This window comes from Haliotis rufescens, unplaced genomic scaffold, assembly GCF_023055435.1.
Source record: "Haliotis rufescens isolate VD_foot unplaced genomic scaffold, xgHalRufe1.0.p SCAF_1, whole genome shotgun sequence".
NCBI classification, from domain to species: Eukaryota; Metazoa; Mollusca; class Gastropoda; order Lepetellida; family Haliotidae; genus Haliotis; species Haliotis rufescens.
In genome coordinates, this window is record NW_025963779.1 from 13,861,641 (window position 1) to 13,883,715 (window position 22,075).

At 40.1% G+C, this 22,075-nt stretch overlaps 1 protein-coding gene across 1 annotated transcript; it reads left to right on the plus strand.

Moving 5' to 3' along the window:
* The first annotated feature begins 4,988 nt into the window (after positions 1-4,988).
* LOC124148526 (gamma-interferon-inducible lysosomal thiol reductase-like) lies at positions 4,989-19,543 on the plus strand. The gene is made up of 7 exons (XM_046519645.2): positions 4,989-5,265; positions 6,690-6,878; positions 7,789-7,863; positions 9,283-9,381; positions 10,606-10,755; positions 16,944-17,012; positions 18,068-19,543. The coding sequence occupies exons 1-7, from the start codon at positions 5,146-5,148 to the stop codon at positions 18,122-18,124; spliced, it is 759 nt and encodes a 252-aa protein (XP_046375601.1). The 5' UTR covers positions 4,989-5,145; the 3' UTR covers positions 18,125-19,543.
* Positions 19,544-22,075: the final 2,532 nt, after the last annotated feature.

Genomic DNA, 22,075 nt, shown 5'->3' on the forward strand with positions numbered 1-22,075 from the left:
CAGATTGTGACAACATCAACAGGGAGCTTGTATCAGATTGTGACAACATAGCCAGGGAGGTTGTATCAGATTGTGACAACATCGCCAGGGAGGTTGTATCAGATTGTGACAACATAGCCAGGGACCTTGTATCAGATAATGACAACATCGCCAGGGAGATTGTATCAGATCGTGACAACATCGCCAGGGAGCTTGTATCAGATCGTGAGAACATCGCCAAGTGACTTTAATATAAAAAATCGCTAGCGGTATATAAATCCAAGAGGATAAGCATATCGTGCACCTTGTCCCGGTATGCATCACAAGATCCGAACACACTGACACGAACGTCATATTAATCACACTTCAGGTGTCTCTCTGTCCGTTCTGATCTCAGGTCAGTGTTGTAAATCACACACTTTGCACTATAAATCAGGTGAGTTGAGGTGAAATTGGGTTTAACGTCGCGTCCAAGATTATTACACTTATATAGTGACGTGCATGCATATGTGTGTGTGTGGCTGCTTGTACTAGTCCGGACTGATGCCGATTTATAGTGCTAGCTCACTGAGATACCATGCCGCAGTTTAACATGAACACCCCACTCAGACACAGTATACTGACTCCGATCCGATCCGTCTTTTTTTAGCACCTAATGCCGAGCGCCACACATGTTTACAACAAGTACCATATTTTAACGTCTTTTGGTATAACGCGGCTGGGGTCGAACCCCGGACCTTCCGCTTTCCGTGCGGACGCTCTACCACTAGACCGCAGAGGCGGTCACTTTAATATAGGAAACAAAGCTATTTAAAGCGGCATGCTTATGAAGAACAACGTGCTTGAGTACAGGGCATGCATGTTGTGTAGGGAGTCGGTATGTTTTCCCAGCGTGTGTCCTGAATGGAAGGAATTGCGAATTGGTGAAATATTTTGTTGTGTATTACATGATGTCATAGAGGTATATCCACAACAACTTGAATAAATTAAACAACAAGTCTGTAGGTACAGCAGTGGTCTGTGACCTTTGAAAAATGGACAAACTTGAAGAAAATGCGGTGATCAAGTGCTTGCAGAAAATTGGCTTAATGCCAAGAGACATCCATGAAGGTATGAGTACAACACTTGAGAAGAATGCCCTGAAGGCCTGTGACGTCATCAACACCAGCAATGATCCCGGGAATCTACGAAATGGTGATGTTCTGAGTGAGTGAGTGAGTGAGTGAGTGAGTGAGTGAGTATGGTTTTAAGCTGCTTTTAGCAATATTCCAGCAATATCACGGCGGAGGACACCACAAATGGGCTTCACACATTGTACCCATGTCGGGAATCGAACCCGGGTCTTCGGCGTGACGGGCGAACGCTTTACCCACTAGGCTACCCGACAGTTGACCGTTAAACAACAAACAAACAAACAAACTATATTGGAGATTTTTTAGGGTTGGTTAATACTCGATGGTTCCTTTGTAGAAATATTTTATTTAACCGTATACATAACTTTATTGCTTGGACTGTATGTCGGCCCAGAACAGGCAGGATTGTCCGAATTGACGCATTCGGGAGCGAATATGTGATCGTTTAGATAACTACAACCAATTAAGTATGAGACGGGGGTGTATCTTTTGATAGAATCTAGTTCAAAAGTTTGGATCAAATATGTTTTGAGTGAGTGAGTGAGTATGGTTTTACGCCGCTTTTGGCAATATTCCAGCAATGGCGGGCTTCACACATTGTACCCATGTCGGGAATCGAACCCGGGTCTTCGGCGTGACGAGACAACGCTTTAACCACTAGGCTACCCGACCGCCCCTAAATATGTTTTGATATTCCATCAATATTTAAGAGTCTCTGAGTTGAATGTTCACATTAAAGCTTCAAAGTATTTTGTAACTTACTGGTACAATATACGTGTCACAAGTGCAACAGGGTTTGTAAAACATTCAAGGAAATTACGTTTTGTTTTTTTTAAAGTGGTATAATGTCCGTTAATAATGTGACCTAAAATGAACTCAATCCTACGTTAAAATGCAGCTTACAGGCTTAGTCATTTTCAGCCTGCGTGCCGTTGTTTTTAAATGAGTTGGGTATACACTATGTATACAGTAGAAGTTACTATTGATAAGCCACATTACACAAACAAGCGTTTATTTCGTTCCTTAAACAAAAAACACAAATACATATTTTGTATATATAATTAATATTTTGTCTAATGATTACTTAGTGTTTCACTTCAAAACGTTGATATTCATATAACCTGCATTTAATGGAATGACAATGAAATGTCGACAAAGGTACAAACACTCTACCTTTAAAATAATGCCATACAATTCTCACAAGCTCGATGTGTACGGCAACCGCTAGAAAAACATAATGGTTGACATATAAATAAATCCATGGTCATTCCCTTCGTCCGACCCTGCTGTTTAGAACACTGATATTAAAGATCATATCCCGTGGCTATCAGCGAGCGGTCATATGGTGTGTTTTACTTCAAAATAGTATCATCTATGTCAGCCGACAGCTGGCTAATGAGTCATGATATAAACACTGTGTGCATTGACAAGGTATGGACCTGGCGCGTGTCAATCAATATGTGGTTTTCACGTTTTCAGCATGCAGCGAACACCTCAACTGCTGTGAGAAATTGCGGTGGAAGATTATAATTGACATTGTGAGAATATGCACTTCCTCGAATTATCTGCAAGTTCTTTTTCTAAAACTTCGGACTATATTTTCTCAACTGTCCCATTTGTAGTCGTGCTTATCACAAAAACGAGGCCTCGATGCTAACGTGTGGAACGTTATATATGTATGAGGCTGCCAACCCCCTGTAGGTACGGGGATTCGGGGATATATTTAGAGGGATTTCGGGACTAGGAAGTGTGGTACGAGGGACGCAAATAACATAGTACTCAGATTCAACATTTAGACAAAAAATAACGCTGGGCGTAAAAGTTTCCTTTATAATATTATATTATTTCGATATTTTTTAAGGGATTTAACTTCAGTTCGCTTTTCGCAATGCTTTTGAGATTTGTGTCAAGGGGTGAACCATCTGCAACACTTATTTATTAATAATCATTTCAAATCTTCCATTTCAATATGCCATATTATGCAAGTCACGGTGTCGTATTCTTGGACATGGTTATTGACTCCACTTGTCCAGCTGTGATGTGATTATAACAGTTGTTGACTGTGCTGTAAATTGCCCTTTAAGCATCATTTACCCTTACTTGAAATTACAGTAACCTAAACTGACGAACATAAGAAATGTTACCAACAAACATTTTTAGTTCCTTGCTCCTAAACCCAGAACTAGCGTCAAGAAAGATGATTGTGTCATGAATTGAGACATGGATTATATATCAACATCATTACAAGTTATGCCATGATTGAGAACAAATATGAAGGTATTGTGTCCATAGTTTGGAGGATGGGGACAATTGTTCAGTATTAGATCGATCATCAAGGCGGATATCAGCACATGGAACTCCCTTTGATCCTTCAGAATGCCACAATTGTCAGTCAGTATTGTGGAAGCCAACAATGGGAATCAATGCACGCCCCAAGACGAGGAGAAAAAGATCACATGAAATGGATTCAACGCTATTCTTCTCTGGCGCCTGTGCTGACTGATTCTTGTTATAAAGGCGACCTGGTCGTGTTCTAATTTGACAGTCAAGGTGACCCCACAAGTGTTTGATAGGTTATAAGTTTGGTGATTGTGCAGGCCAAGGCAAGATGTTGTATGAGGCCTTGTGTTATCTTGTTGAGACAGGGTCTGTCCTGTTCTGTCGCAAGAACGGTAGTATTACAGGGTTGAGGGATTTCCAATCGAACGCTCTCCAGTGATTTTTCTCTACAAAATCACCAGATCTGTCTTGACAGATACAAATGCTGCATTGACAGGACTAATGGTGCTGCATTGACAGGACTAATGATGCTGCATTGACAGGACTAATGGTGCTGCATTGACAGGACTAATGGTGCTGCATTGACAGGACTAATGATGCTGCATTGACAGGACTAATGGTGCTGCATTGACAGGACTAATGATGCTGCATTGACAGGTCTAATGGTGCTGCATTGACAGGACTAATGGTGCTGCATTGACAGGACTAATGATGCTGGATTGACAAGACTATTGGTGCTGCATTGACAGGACTAATTGTGCTGCATTGAAGGAACAAAGATGCCGCATTGATACACAATTTTTATATATAAATGCTGTATTATACTGCTTTTTTCGTTGTTCTGTTTTATAATCACATATGTCTGTGCTGTTCAAATGAACAGTGAGAAAAAATTTAACATTCTTTCTGCATGTTGAATTTGAAATGTGACGTAAAAGAAATCTCAGCTCTAAAAGTGAAGAAAAAACAACATGACTCTAACCCCTAAACCCGGGTCCAGATCAGACAACCCAGTGAATGACATCATGAGCATCGATCTACGCATTAGGGATAAGGTGACATGCATCAACCAAGTCAGCGAGTCTGGCCACCCGTCAGTTGCCTCTTTCGACAAAGGGATCGTGCACTACATTGGTTGCTGAAGATCAATTCTGACCCGGATCGTCACGGGTAGCATGGGGGACATATAACTTCAGGTCCCCACTCGGAAATGTAGGTATGGATTCACACTGCTACAACCAGGTTAAGGTTTTTCTCGTCGTTATATGGGCATTTGCAAATTTACTAGTTTTTCACTCTGTGTCAATCCCTACCTATATACCCACAGGGTATTTTAATATCTCCCAATAAAGCAAAAATCCTTATTTTCCAGCAATTTAATCAAGAAACATTTCTTTTCAAACTTGTCGAGACGTGTAATTTCGTTGTACATATTACCCATACAAATTTTAATGATATAGAAATGAAAAATATGAACAAAAACTTGAAATACACCATTACCGCCGTTTTTAACCTCACGTACATTTGATATGCTGAAGTCTAGATTTGTGAAACACACTATAGCCTGCCAACGCCACGTGATCTATCACATGATCTACAAAAATCATGTGATCTCATTGAGCGATAAACAAATTTCATTCAAAATGTGCCAGTCACTTTGACGTGTGCTGATTACAGATACGTATACATTTAAGTGGAATATTCGAGTCCTCAATTGCCAGTTCTCTTTTTGTAGTCATCCAAGACCTACAAGATGCAAGTCAACATTGTTCTAGCATTGATGTTGTGTGCGGTGGCGGGGACCCTGGCGTCTGAATGCTCACTCCCCCCGTCGCTATGGTGTAGTTCCTACGAGGTTGCAGAGGCGTGCAAGGTCAGTCATTTATGATAGTACTTTAATAGCAGTTTGTGTGTGTGTGTATGAGTATATCTGATCTGTGTTGTTATTTAGACAGTGCCAGCAGTGCGTCATCGTGATGGTAATTTAAGTTGGTCCTTGACAGCTGCTTGATGAAATGTGATCTCCGGTGAGATATATTGCGTGAGTATAGCGGGGTCTAGGCTGTCAGTGTCCTGTGAGATATGGCTTGAGTATATCAGGGTCTAGGCATTCAGTGTCCTGTGAGATATGGCTTGATTGTGTCAGGGTCTAGGCATTCAGTGTCCTGTGAGATATGGCTTGATTATGTCAGGGTCTAGGTTATCAGTGTCCTGTGAGATATGGCTTGTTTATGTCAGGGTCTAGGCATTCAGTGTCCTGTGAGATATGGCTTGATAATGTCAGGGTCTAGGCATTCAGTGTCCTGTGAGATATGGCTTGATTATGTCAGGGTCTAGGTATTCATTGTCCTGTGAGATATGGCTTGATTATGTCAGGGTCTAGGCATTCAGTGTCCTGTGAGATATGGCTTGATTATGTCAGGGTCTAGGTATTCATTGTCCTGTGAGATATGGCTTGTTTATGTCAGGGTCTAGGCATTCAGTGTCCTGTGAGATATGGCTTGTTTATGTCAGGGTCTAGGCATTCAGTGTCCAGTGAAATATGGCTTGATTATGTCAGTGTCTAGGCTATCAGTGTCCTGTGCAATATGGCTTGATTATGTCAGGGTCTAGGTATTCAGTGTCCTGTGCGATATGGCTTGATTATGTCAGGGTCTAGACAATCTGTGTCCTGTGCAATATGGCTTGATTATGTCAGGGTCTAGGCTATCAGTGTCCTGTGAGATATGGCTTGATTATGTCAGGGTCTAGGCTATCAGTGTCCATTGATATATGGCTTGATTATGTCAGGGTCTAGGCATTCAGTGTCCTGTGAGATATGGCTTGATTATGTCAGGGTCTTGGTATTCAGTGTCCTGTGCGATATGGCTTGATTATGTCAGGGTCTAGACAATCTGTGTCCTGTGCAATATGGCTTGATTATGTCAGGGTCTAGGCTATCAGTGTCCTGTGAGATATGGCTTGATTATGTCAGGGTCTAGGCTATCAGTGTCCATTGATATATGGCTTGATTATGTCAGGGTCTAGACAATCTGTGCCCTGTGCGATATGGCTTGAGTATGTCATTGTCTAGACAATCTGTGTCCTGTGAGATATGGCTTGGTTATATCAGGGTGTAGATAATCTGTGTCCTGTGAGATATGGCTTGATTATGTCAGGGTCTAGACAATCTGTGCCCTGTGCGATATGGCTTGAGTATGTCATTGTCTAGACAATCTGTGTCCTGTGAGATATGGCTTGATTATGTCAGGGTATAGACAGTCATAGATGAGTAAATGACCTGACTCTTTGTTATAGGTGACGGCACAGTGTAGGAGAACGGTGTGGAGCCCCGTGCGTGGCCCTGCCCCCCTTGTCAACTTCACGCTGTACTATGAGTCCCTGTGTCCAGACTGTCGAGACTTCATCAAGAAACAACTGTTCCCAGCATTCACTGCAGTCCGCAGCATCTTCAACCTCACGCTGGTCCCGTATGGGAATGCAGAGGTCCGACATGCAAATTTAATAGCCCCTACCCTTACCATGCTTACTAGAGTCTGGCTCTTATCAGACACCGCCCACATAAGAGCCTGGCTCTTTTTAGACACCGCCCACATAAGAGCCTGGCTCTTGTTAGACTCCGCCCACATAAGAGCCTGGCTCTTGTTAGACTCCGCCCACATAAGAGCCTGGCTCTTTTTAGACCCTACCTTTGTTAAAGCCGGGATCTTTTTAGACCCTGTCCTTGTTAGAGCCTGGTTCTTTTTAGTCACCTGGCACATCTACCTGTTTTATCTGATACTCGAAGTGATGACAAGCGACTGCTTAGTTTAGCAAACTTTATGTTATTCATTTTTAAAGATGCATTTTCCGCTGAACTTCAATGCAATTATTTGTGTGATTTAGACAGGCTTTATCACTGTATGATGGTGTTTGTATATACGTGAACTTGAACAAGAGCCAGGCTTTAACAAGGAAGGGTGTAATAATATATCTGAGAGTAGTATACAGCCTAAGCATATAGTGAGTGAGTTTGGTTTTACGCCGCTTTAAGCAATATTCCAGCAATATCACGGCGGAAGACACCAGAAATGGGCTTCACACATTGTACCCATGTTGGGAATCGAACCCGGGTCTTTGGCATGACGAGCGAACGCTTTAACCACTAGGCTACCCGACCGCCCCTTGTTACTTAGTGGGATGATCTGCTGACCATAACATTCAGGATTGTGGAAAAATGCCAGTTTACAGCTCTTTTATTACTTCTGGGTCTGATAATGATTGTACCGAAAGAAAAATTGCAAAATGATGATACATGTCTAATACATGTCATTTGATATATTGTCAATATATTTTCACAATCAGGGTCCAACCGAATAAGACATTGTACTATGTTTTCTATGCCTGTGTGTTGCAGGAGAAGAAAGATGGCGACAAGTGGGTGTTTGATTGTCAGCATGGAGAAGAAGAGTGTGCTGAAAACCTGTTGGATGTGAGTCGCCTGAGTATTGAAGCTATTCCACCATGATAACATCTTAATCCTTCATTTCCACCGAAAGTTATCAGAGGATGATAGTGCCAGGCTTCCTTAGTTTCTTGCTTTACAGATGTTTGTGTGAAAAACTTGAAGTTGGTAGGTTAGAACTAAATATATAAAAAAAGACTTTTCATTTTATTATTCTTGTTCTTCCAACAGTTGTCTCATTATTTTCCCTGTGGGGCAGGGTTAGTTAAGACTGCTTATTGTAAAACATTATTCATAAAAAATGTTGCATCCAATGATCTTTTTCTTCATGTATTAACATATACATCAACTCGGAAAGTGAATGATATCGCACGCCTTGTCGAGAAAGTGAATGATATCACACGCCTTGTCGGGAAAGTGAATGATATCGCACGCCTAATCAGGATAATGAATGATCTCAGATGCCTCATCAGGATAATGAATGATATCACATGCTTAATCAGGATAGTGAATAATATCGCACACCTTATCAGGATAATGAATGATATCACATGTATAATCAGAATAGTGAATGATATCACATGCCTACTCGGGATAATGAATGATGTCAAATGCCTTATCAGGATAGTGAATGATAGCATATGCCTAATCATGATAATGAATGATATCACATGCCTAATCAGGATAGTGAACTATATCAGAGGACTATTCAGGATAATGAATGATATTACATGCCTAATCAGGATAGTGAATGATATCACATGGCAAATCAGGATAGTGAATGATATCACATGCCTGATCAGGATAGTGAATGATATCACATACCTAATCAGTTTAGTGAATGGTAGTACATGCCTAATCAGGATAATGAATGTTATCATCCAAAACTGGCTCCCACAGGAGATATCGCTTGGATTAGATCAAGCGATATCTACACTGTAGATATCGCTGCAATGAAATTACATCACAATGCTCTGCAGACCATTGTGACATCACTGGTTACCATGACATCACAATCAAATGACATCACTAATGGCTCTGCTACTGAAGCTGTTAGCAGTACTTTTTACACTGAAGACACTGCTAATTACTGTCGAATGATGTTGAATGATAAATAAAATCTCACCCGAGTGTCTTTTGATATCAAATATATCAACACTCGTTGATAAAAGTGCCAAAAATCCTCGGCAAGCCTCGGAGTTTTTCCACTTTTATCAACTCGTGTTGATATATTTGATATCAAAAGACACTCGGGTGAGATTCTCTATATATCACATGCCTAATCAGGATAGTGAATGATAGCACATGCCTAATCATGATAATGAATGATATCACATGCCTAATCAGGATAGTGGATGATATCACATGACTATTCAGGATAATGAATGATATCACATGTATAATCAGGATAATGAATGATAAGACTGCCATTCTGTGTGTTTTCAGACTTGTCTTCTCAACATAGTGAATGATATCAACAAGGCCTTCCCATTCATTCACTGTATGGAAGAAGGCCCAGAGCGGTCAAGAACAGCATTTCGAGAGGTCAGTGACATGTCTGTTACATATCTACCTCAGTGCTGATGGGGCAACTTGAGGCAAACTAAGTCACTGAGCCTGACCACCTAATCTATTTAGAAGCCTTTTACGACAAGCACAGGTTTCAGGGGACTAATTTTAACTCGGAATCCCCACCGCAGTGATAGAAACGAAAACTTTTAGTCCACTAGTCCTTATAGAGATGTCATATAGCAAAACCTTAACGATAGCACATTTTTACTCGTCCTTTTGATTCCTTACCTATTGGGCAGTTAGGCAAGGTCTGTAGGACTAGTGCTCATTTCTATCACTGTACCGGTAACAAAATTTGGACACTCAATGAGAAAATGAAAAAAAGATTTAGCCTAAATAATGGCTTGCTTTTTTCCAGCTTTAAAGAGCTTGATAATTTTTCAGAGTTTTGTTTGAAATAGAAATCAGACTAAAAAGTAATTCATTCATAAACCATTCATTATGCAGAGATGACTGGGCATTACCCGGTATACTAAAGTGATATCCCAAAATGGCTGTCACCTAAAAATAGCATCATCCGAATAGGTCATGACTTGAATGTGCCTCTAGACATCATAATGATGACAGAATGCATATACAGCCAGCTACCAGTCTGTTGAGGTAGCCCAGTGCTGAAAAAAGTTGGCTTGTGACGTTGAAGGTCTGGGTTCTATTTAGGGCTGGGACGAGTCCAAATTTACTACCCGGGTACCCAATCCCCTATTACCCGGGTACCCACTGCAGGTCTCAAGAGTTGGGGACAAAATGTCTGATTGGGAATTGTTTTATCGCAGCCCTGGCAAAAACTATTTAGATACATGTATCAAACGATCAGTACAGTGAAGTTGACTGAAGCTTTATCTGTATTCAGACATATACAAGTCAAAAGGAATGTGTGCATCGTCAGAAAGAAATGCAAACATTAGTGACTTGTGGTGTAACCACTGAGCTATAGTGAGTTTTTGTCATTAAACAATATATCACGTGACTAACCATGGTTCCGGGTAGTCCTGTGGGTACCCGGGTCTTACTCGGGACCTACCCGATCCGAGTACCTGAGTTACCCGTCCCAGCCCTAGTTCTATTCCCACCTAGGTACATTGTGTGAATATGGCTGGATTATTGCCAAAAGCAGTCTAGTTCACTCATTCAGTCAAACAATATGCATATGTTATTGAAGTTATCCTAGATTGTCAGTTAGCTTTGTTCTCCACCTAGTGTGCCAAGAAGTTCCCTGCCATCCCGGCTGATCAGATTGAGGCTTGCGCCAACAGTTCCCAGGGCAACCAGTGGGAGCACGAGATGGCGATGAAGACAGACGCACTCAACCCCCAGCATAAATACGTGCCCTGGGTCACGCTCAACGGGGTAAGTAGGTCAACTACCATCCTGATAATCTGATGATAACTATGACAATAAAAAAGATAAAGATGAATCACTGAAAATTATTATCATAAAAAGTTGATGGTAACTATGTTCATAATTATCGGATTGAACTCATTTAATTACTCTGATGGTAAGGCAACAGAAAATTAATTATTGTTAGAATTTCATCCAAACTGTTTAAATGTGAGCGTGGAGGTTTAATTTTAAGAAACTCTTTTTACAACATCTGTGTACATTAAGTGTTGATGGAAGTGATTCACATGAGGGGGGGAGGGGTGTTTGGACTGTGTATATGGTGTATTTCTTCAAGTAAATAAAATGGATGTCAACACACATTTCTTCAACTGTCGGTTCTTGGGAACAATATTATAAAATGATGCAAGGTGGGGGATTGAATTCCAATAATATCATAATGACCAATGGCTGTTTTCATCAATATTATTTCAATTAGCATCTCATCCGTATGATATTCTGTTTTATGTTGTGATACTAACTCTTACCATATATTATTCATATAATATAAATAATTGATAATAATAATATTAATATAAAATTATTATGTTAAATATAATGTTTTATTCATGAAACTTTCATGACATGATAAGCCTTGTCTCAGGCTCTATCTGGTCCCATTGGCTGAAAGTGCACTGGTGACCACTTTGTCACATCAGATGTTGTATATATTAATAATGAAAAAACTCAATAAATAATCAATTTGTGAGCTCTGATTATCAATAGGAATATTCAGAGTGATAACCAGAACTATTCAAGTCAGGTCACTGCCACATGTTGGTAGAGGATATAATGTAACCCATTTGAGCTAGTGGCTTCATCCTGCAATAAGCCAGTCCTAGCAGCATCAATCTTTTTATATCAGAAGAAGTGAAGATCTGGTTACACCTCTATAGAATGTTGCGATAGGTCATTGGGGGGGGGGGGGGGGATTTTTTATAGAAAACAGTTTTATTTGAATCATGAAAAAAAAAGTTAACTACGGCCTTGCATGCATGTGAAAAACTGAAAAGACTTACCAAAAACAATGGCTTGTATTTCTGTGGGTCGAACCTAATTGAGTGTTGTCTTGCCATGTGCCTTATATGGATGCAATGTATGGGGCAACTTACTGGTCGAGAGTATTAACTGCTGGAAATACCACACCGCTTCTTCAGTAAAAAAGAACAGGGTCTACCAAGACTTACATCAAGCAAAGTTGTATTGGATAATCTGGATCTTATAACCATTCAGGCATACATTGATAAACAAGATCTGCTCTTATTTGGCAAACTGTGTCGATCTAGCTGTGACTTCTATTTCAAACAACCATTTATTGGCAGACTTGGGCAATACAAATGTCAACCAGATTTTGACAAAAGATGTTATAAATCTCCCTGTTTCAACATGCTGACCCTTGCTCATAAATATGATCTTTTCCATGTCTTGAATGATTACATAGTTAATGTAAATGGGCTAGTATTGAATAAATTCATACACTCACAATATATTTATCTATAATCAGTATAAGAATGATCACTCAAAAGTATGAGTATCTAAATTCACATCAGTTGATCAGTGACAGTAATTGATAACCAGCAGACATGATTTCACCAGGGGCCCTTTAACCAGAACAGACTTCAGCCGGCCAACCACCCATGCACTATTATTAATCCAGATTACTTCAGATTACCCGAATGGCTACACAGGATTGACCCAGAGGTCAACACTGAGCAAACTTTGACTGCCCAATCAAAATAAAGGATGTGTTGTTTCTTGGCCGAATAGATGCTATCTTTCTAAAACAGTTTGGCTTCTTTTCTTTATCACCTTGATTAGGAAATTTCTATCTTAGCAAAAGAACCAACAGAACACTTTCCATTGTACGTCCGTTTGAGTTTAGATGCCAAGAAACAACACTCAGGGACAACAGGATGTATAAACTATCCACCACAATATAGTAGCAGTGAGGCTTCTTGTCTTTGCTTTTGAGATGTAGAAATAGGATATGCTTGTCTGAATGCTTTGCTCACTTGTACCAAAAATTTAGAAGCTTTGACACTGATTGGCTGAATAGAAAGTTCACCAGACGCGACCTCCTATGAAGGTTTCTAAGATTTTCACGCAGAGAATGTCCATCAATAGGTGATATCACATCTACACGTCAGACAAGCACCATGTGTTTCTTGGTTATTCTGACATATGTTCAGATACAAATCTGGGAAACAGCTGTCAAACTGATTAAAACATCACAGCTGGTTACATATTTGAGCATGTCACATTCTATGATTTGAATCCCTTGCTGTGACTGTACAGTGACTGTAGGTGGCATGTGATGACGCAGTGTTCTTGGTCCCTATTACTTGTTGTACAGAGTTGTCTCCTCTAGTTGCCAAGATTTGCTGGTAATGGGGTCAAATCCAACATCTCTCATGGATTAGGACTCTATTAGTGGTCAGCACCATATCCAGCTTTCAGAAAGAACATCACTTTTGTTTTTTCCGACAATACAAGCTGACCATCACTATATGTTTTCTTCTCAGGACCAGTGGGGCGGTCGGGTAGCCTAGTGGTTAAAGCGTTCTCTCGTCACGCCGAAGACCCGGGTTCGATTCCCAACATGGGTACAATGTGGGAAGCCCATTTCTGGTGACCCCCGCCGTGATATTGCTGGAATATTGCTCAAAGCAGCGTAAAACCATACTCACTCACTCACTCACTCACTCACTCACTCACTCACTCACTCACTCACTCACTCACTCAGGACCACTAAAGGACCACTAAAGGACCACTAAAGGACCACTACAGTTAAAAGATTAAAGATGGTAATTTCTATCACTGGAACATGGTGTGTAACGATGTAACTGCATTGCTTATTGAATTCCATTTTGTACTTGCACTGATATAGTTACCATCTTGCTGTACTGGTTTTACGTCCACTTTCTTAGAAAGTGCTTGTGTGAAAATATTGTTCAAGCATAGAATAAAGCATACAAACAAGGCATAACAGTGAATACAGTAGTACATGTACCTGTATCTCAAAGAAAATGAGACACGTGAAGATCCGGGGTAGAATAGGTCTTCAGAAACCCATGCTTGCCGTAAGAGGCAACTATGCTTGTCGTAAAAGGCGACTAAAGGGATCGGGTGGTAAGGCTTGCTGACTTGGTTGATGCATGTCATCGATCCCAATTGCGTGGATCGATGTTCATGATGTCAATCACTGGATTGTCTGGTCCAGACTCGATTATTTATAGACCGACGTCAAATAGCTGGAATATTGCTGAGTGCTGCATTAAACAACAAACTAACCAATCAAAGAAAATGAAATAGAAACAAACAAGTAAAAAGAACTGAAAGGCCTAATGGGATGTTTGTCGTGCCTGGAGGCTTTTAACTGTTCTTTACTTTGAACCTTTTGTTTATGTTTTTGTTGTACCGTATATGACTGTGGATAAGCCGAATTTAGAGGGCCAGAAAACAAATTCTGTAGAAAGGGGTCGGCTTATGTATGGGTTGCACTATCATCAAACTCTTTTTCTGTTGGTAAAAAAACTACATCGTATCGCCTCATGTGAATGAACAATGCTATAACAAACTTTGTTAATGAAAATGTGAAATTTGCGATTTAACATCACTAGACATTTCGATTGTATTTCTTGTTATGCTAGGCATTGTTTTATATGCAGGGATAAAAATTACCGTGTGTATTGTACCTGGGTATGTGATTTCAATTTCCTTATCCACCCAGAGCTACAGATAAGCTGCATATTTGCATAAAATACCCCCCAAAATATTCAAAACCCAATTACTTTCAATTAGCTTGCGTACAGAAACGCATTAAATTAAAAACTCAAATGTATAAAAACAGCTTGCGTAAATACCCAATGAAGCTTTTTCAGCATGCGTACAGTGGAGCTAATTTCCGAAACACAATTACAAGCTAATTTACTTTCCGAGTCAAGCCTATAGTTAGAACCCTTATAAATATCTTGAACATTATTTTTTTTGAAATCTCAAAATGTTAACTTATTTTGGGAAAAACTCAATAGGGTGATGAATAGGTTTTGGTTAGAAATTGGTTTCTCAATGAAAAATGTAATAACCCAATTAAAATATAAACCCTAGAGAAAAATTCAATTGCTCAAAAGTTACTGGAGCTCTGCCACCACAGCAAGGGTGGTTGGACAAATATGAAAAAAAATTAAAACTATTTTGATTTGATTTTTGGAATGTAATTCCTTCTTGGTGATCAGGTCTGTAAAGTGAAGTGTCACCTAAACATTGTGCCAGGTGAGCTACACCCGGCCGTATGTAGTATATATATAGTATATACCCACTATAGTGGATATATGTGGATAGTGTCAGGGCATTTCTGTCCTTTATGCTCAGTTGGATCCTAAATGTCCTTTCTTCCTGTTTACAACAATACAGCAAGCAATAGAAAAACAGCCTTGATGTAATCTGGATGTGTTGAGAATCTGACCCTGCACTTTGAAGATTTGCTTTCTGTGGGGGATTTAGACATGTTTGTGTGGATGTCGACATGTGTTTCCTTGTGACTAGCTGCACACATCCTGGGGATTTGCTTGTCTGAATGTGTTGTGCAATCTGTGTCGCCAAGTGGGATAATATGTCAGCATCGTGGTTCGGATGAGTGAGATTGGGGAATTGGGAGGGAAGGGCACTCGTGTAATCTGGAACTTGTTTTGATAAATGTGATGAACAGCTGATTTATCAACAATATATATCATGATGCACTCATAAACTGCTATTCTTTTGATACGGTTGCTGAGATTGTTGCTGAGGGGGTTTCTGAGCGTCACTTATGATAAACTATTCCAGTGTTAAACCAGACACTTTGATCCACTATTCCAGTGTTAAACCAGACTCTTTGATCCACTATTCCAGTGTTAAACCAGTCTCTTTGATCCACTATTCCAGTGTTAAACCAGTCTCTTTGATCCACTATTCCAGTGTTAAAGCAGTGTCTCTGATCCACTATCCCAGTGTTAAACCACTCTTTGATCCACTATTCCAGTGTTGAACCAGTATCATGATCCACCATTCCAGTGTTAAACCAGTCTCTTTGATCCACTGTTCCAGTCTTAAACCAGTCTCTTTGATTCACTGTTCCAGTCTTAAACCAGTATCATGATCCACTATTCCAGTGTTAAACCAGTATCATGACCCACTATTCCAGTGTTAAACCAGTCTCTTTGATCCACTATTCCAGTGTTAAACCAGTATCATGATCCACTGTTCCAGTCTTAAACCAGTCTCTTTGATTCACTTTTCCAGTGTTAAACCAGTATCATGATCCACTATTCCAGTGTTAAACCAGTATCATGATCCACTATTCCTGTGTTAAACCAGTATCATGATCCACTATTCCTGTGTTAATCCAGTCTCTTTGATCCACTTTTCCAGTGTTAAACCAGTATCATGATCCACTGTTCCAGTCTTAAACCAGTCTCTTTGATCAACTATTCCAGTGTTAAACCAGTCTCTTTGATCCACTGTTCCAGTGTTAAACCAGTATCATGATCCACTGTTCCAGTCTTAAACCAGTCTCTTTGATCCACTATTCCAGTCTTAAACCAGTCTCTTTGATCCACTGTTAAACCAGTATCATGATCCACTATTCCTGTCTTAAACCAGTATCATGATCCACTGTTCCAGTGTTAAACCGGTCTCTTTGATTCACTACTCCAGTGTTAAACCAGTATCATGATCCACTGTTCCAGTCTTAAACCAGTCTCTTTGATCCACTGTTCCACTGTTAAACCAGTCTCTTTGATCCACTGTTAAACCAGTATCATGATCCACTATTCCTGTGTTAAACCAGTCTCTTTGATTCACTGTTCCAGTGTTAAACCAGTCTCTTTGATCCACTGTTCCAGTCTTAAACCAGTCTCTTTGATCCACTGTTCCAGTCTTAAACCAGTCTCTTTGATCCACTGTTCCAGTCTTAAACCAGACTCTTTGATCCACTATTCCATTGTTAAACCAGTATCATGATCCACTATTCCTGTTTTAATTTTTTTTTATATGATCCACTGTTCCAGTGTTAAAGTTTACAGTCTTGCCATCTGTTCTGTGCTGGGATCATGTGCCTTGACAGGACATACGTTAGTCCTAGTCTCACCTTCTATATCGTGGACATACTACTGTTTCAGGTCCACAATGAGAAGATTCAGAATGAAGCCCAGAACAATCTTATAAAGCTGCTCTGTGACACATATACAGTAAGTACATCCATGATACACTTGTACCATGATACACTTGTACCACGATACACTTGTACCATACAGCAAGCAGAGAGATGTGTTGTCACCTGGAGAACCCATTTCACCAAGGTTGGAGTTTGGTGTTATCCCAGAATACCCTGGTTGTATCCGCCAAGGAGTTTCAGGGCCACATAACACATCTATAACACCTCTATAACACCTCAAAACAGGCGACTACTCTTGCCATAAGATGTGACTAAAGGGATCTGGTGGTCAGACTTGGTTGATGCATTTCATCGTATCCCAAATGGATGGATTGATGCTCATGATGTCAATCACTGGATTGTCTGGTCCAGACTCGATTATTTACATGGACCACCCTTATGTAGCTGGAATATTACTGAGTGCATTGTTAAGCAACAAACAAATAAACAAACAAACACCTCTAGCACATGCATCTGTCTGGAACCAGAGGATTGGTGTTGAAACTATCTTCAGTGTATGACTGATGTAACTCAAAGGAACAACTCTCAAACATGTCAAATGAATCAATTGATTTTGTACGTCATTGTACCCTGATGACACAGATGCATTTTCTATATCTGCCGGAGTCACATTTCGGTAAACCACAGGCCTGTATCGATGTCGGGGCGGTCGGGTTGCCTGGTGGTTAAAGCGTTCACTTGTCACGCCGAAGACCTGGGTTTGATTCCCGACATGGGTACAATGTGTGAAGCCCATTTGTGGTGTCCCCCGCCGTGATATTGCTGGAATAGTGCTACAAGCGGCGTAAAACCATACTCACTCAGTCACTATATCCAAGTCTGTTATACAAGCCCTTGGCTGGATCCATTCCTGTGGTTCTCAAATTATCCGCCCTTGATTTTCATTGACATTTTACTGACCATATTCAGTATTAAGCAATATTCACCCACTCAGTCTTCCTTTCACTTCAGCTTTCCTCCCATATCAAGCTGTCATGCCATGATATGACTGAAATAATGTTTACTGAAATAATGTTCAAGGCAGTGTCAAGCCTCACTCACTCACTCACTCACTCCATTGTGTTTCAGGGCACCAAGCCATCAGGATGCCAACAAAGACGTGGGACTAACTGTGCCAGGAAGTAGAGTATTCAGAAACAACTTGTAGAATCACGGAGACACTTTGCAAAAAGTTCAATATTAGTCAATGTCAGAGCAAAAAACAACCTTTGTTTTTTCTTAAAACCTTCTTTTATTTCACTTTTCAATATTCCATCTGTGTTGACTCGGGTTGTGTCGATGCTGTCTTCTGTTAACTCTGAGAGATTAATTTCAGAAAAAAACCATGTTTTTTTAATATTTATTTTGCCCACCAACCATACAGTTTGGGTAAATGTATGGTAAATGAGATAACTAAAAAAGATTCTTTTCAAACAGATCATTTTTTTGGGTTTCAGTAGCTCCTGACTATGTTGCAATGTTTATATGTAGCAGAACTGATTTTTTTGTAACATAACTGTGATCTTGAGAAACAACTTAATACTGCTGACATAAATTCGGGTATTATATATAATATTAAATATACATAACTTGTTTCCTTCTTTTCTTCCTATTGGTGTGGACATTGGTGCTTAAAATTTTCACAATAAAGAGTATGTTGATATATCAAGATGAATTCTTTCATCACATTTGTAGTTGTATACATGTTTTTTGATACAAAATAACAATACTCATTATACATTATTTTACTACATAAAATGACATTTTGAAAAACAATTTGTATTTGTACCTTGTGTGATAATGGCTGTTGTGGCTGATATAAGTGAAATTAAAAGACAGATACCTTAGAGTTGTCCCAACCTTTGTGACTGCAGCTGGTAGGATGTGTATCCCTTATATCATGGACATGTTTGGGCTGAACAAATGAATATACTACAATCTCGGAAACATGCTTATCACCAGTTAGTAAATCTTTTTCCATTTCCCTTTTTTTTTATTTCATTTAATGACGAAACATCTTAGCGTTGTTTACAAAATGACTCGTATTAAAATTTAGAAACCAAAATTGATCGTCATGTTATGTGAGTGCTTCATTTGACTACCATTTCGACTGCATCCTCCTCTACACTGCATCCCCTGCTACACTGCATCCCGTAATATGACCCAGTATGTGCAACCATGTGGAAAAAAAAAAGGAGTGTTCCTGTTCCAACTGCAAGAGGTATGGATGTGTACAATTTGTCAAAATGTCATGTGTAGATTTTTCCAATGAGATCTATGAGTTGGGTGTATGTAAATAAAGAGCTAATGGTACTTAACCTTTTTCCAGATGTATTTGTCCATCCATATCTTGTTCAGACCTTGACAAATGGCAGAAAATAGTACTGTCTTGAGAGTTGTGTAACATCCCAAGGCTTGAGGTTTTGTATGTTGATCTGTTTCCCTATAAAGAGCTAATGTCAAGATGTTTACATGTACATATCATTCCTATTATTTCAGGGAGAAGAGACTTAATACATATATGTACATTATTTTTTACAGTGGTAATAAAATTAAATTGGGAAATTTTTTGTGTTTCCATTTCTGAAACCTAGCATGCCCAAGGGACGCAACTCTGCCCTATGTAACGAGAGCTGGCGATGAGGTTCATCACATCTTTAAATGTATACGTTAACCAAGAAGGGCGTTTGCCTAAAGAAACGAGAAGGCGAACCCAATCCCAGTCTCTGATATGTAATGAGTGAGTGAGCTTTGGTTCAACGCCATTTTTTTAATTTGTAACAGCATATTAGCTTGGTGTGTGAAGCATGCCCGAAGAGAGGTAGGCTTTAGTTAAACCCACGAGCACGGGAATAGTGGACACACTTACAAACATAATCAGGGCGAACCAGGATTCGAGGTGTCTGGCATGACCAAGGGACGCAACTCTGCCTATGTAATGAGGGTTGGCGATTAGATTCTTCACATCTTCAAATGTAGCCACGTTAGCCAAGAAGGCATGTGTAGTTCCCAAAGAGCTACACGAAAAAACCTCAAACGGTTCACTTATACAAATTAGTCTCCAAAACCTAAAGTATGCTCACATAAAAGCTTTTCAATGTTTCCAAGGGAGTTCCATTATCTCCCCTTACACAATCATTTGACAATCATTTGACACACGAATCCCAAGTTCTGAATTTATGTTAGGTTCGCATCAAACACTACCACTGTTGTGCTTACCATGAATACCGTTTGCAATCTGGTTAAGGGTCCTGCATGCTCACATTTGTGGAATATGGGATAACAAGGCCATCATTACAATGGCAAAGCTCAGATCTTTGAAAGGCATTTAGAAGTGATACACATAAGGAAGAGAATATATGGATGTCACCTGATGGAGTAAGCATATACAGTAAACTACGGTTATAACGAACTCAAGGGGACCACTAATTTTAGTTCGTTATAAGCATATATACAGCATAACTACAGCAAATAGTCGGGACAAAAAAGTAACTTCGTTATATCCGTCAGTTCGTTATAAGCGTGTTCGTTATAAACGTAGTTTACTGTACTCCGAAACGTTGTGTTCCTCATAATAAAGAAGCTGACATCCATATATTCTCTTCCTTAATGGTAAAGCTGAATCCAGGCTTATTTTTTGCTGCATCTGCAGGCATAGTGTTCAAATGCCATCAATGAATATGTCCATTGTAATTAAGGGACCAGTTCAATCTTGATTCCTTGATCAGGTGACTGGTCTGAGAGCCTTCCATCCGATACAAGTAAACTCTTCTGTTCAGGCCATTACACGACAGGTCTAATCATCACACGTGTACACTCAAAATGAGGGGCGGTCGGGTAGCCTAGTGGTTAAAGCGTTCGCTCGTCACGCCGAAGACCTGGGTTCGGTTCCCGACATGGGTACAATGTGTGAAGCCCATTTCTGGTGTCCCCCGCCGTGATATTGCTGGAATATTGCTAAAAACGGCGTAAAACCATACTCACTCACTCAAAATGAGCGTATCCGTCATAATGCATTATGTACAACACGAGTTGACATACTGGAAAGCTCAGCTCCAGGTTTAGGAATCATTGCAAACATTTTCACAATTCATTTAGGAATAAGATTAGAGCAGACATTTTAAGTTGGTTTTGAACTATACTACTCAAAACAAGTTAAAGAACACCCGCTTATTTCATATAGCTATAGTTCAGCTGTAATGGCCTGAGAGATTAACTATGATAATGTGAAAGAATCGGGTGTTCTTTAATTTCTTTAGAAGTATATTTCAATCAAAGTAAAGCTACAGTCAGTCACAGACAATGCGACCGCGATGCAACCTCTTTGCGACTTACTTCCTTTGCGACCGACTGAGATCGCTGAGACCGATGCAACTACTTCTGTCCATAATTGGAATAAGCGTATGATCGCCGATCAATCAGCGATAGGTTTTGCAACTTGTCAGTGATTGATCGGCAACTGTTCACCGCAGATACGGCGAAATGTTTGCAACCGGTTGAGACCGATCGGTGACTAGTCAGCGAATCGTCGGTGACTTGTTGCAACTGAACGGGGACTGGTCCGTGACTAGTTGGTGATCTATCACCGATCAAAACATAATGGTTTTATGAATAAAATTATTTCTTTGCAAGTTGTCCAGATGCTAACAGCAGTTGCTCCGCCTGCAAAGAATAAATCAAAATGGTGCAGTTGCTGCCATGATGATGTACAGAAGAATGAGAAGGACAAGGCGAAATCAGTATTGACTGTTGTCTCCTATTGTATCTTCTACAATTTCTGGCTCTTTTGTGTTCCTGCCTTTACGGAACATAGTGATGAATGGAAATAATTTATGTGAACTCTCTGAGTACTTATGGCAAAATGATTCTGTAATGCACAGAAAGGTCTTTTTCCAGACGGTGACATGTTGCAAAAACAACGGCCAATGATCGACGCACGCTTGGAAACCACTTTGCAACCTGATCGACAACCAGTCACCGATGAAGCGCCGGTGGATCACCGCCTCATCACTGATCAATCACCGATAGGTCGCCACTAGGTTGCAAAGAGTCAACACATGTCTCCAAGTCACGTTAGTACCGGGTATGTCCACCGTG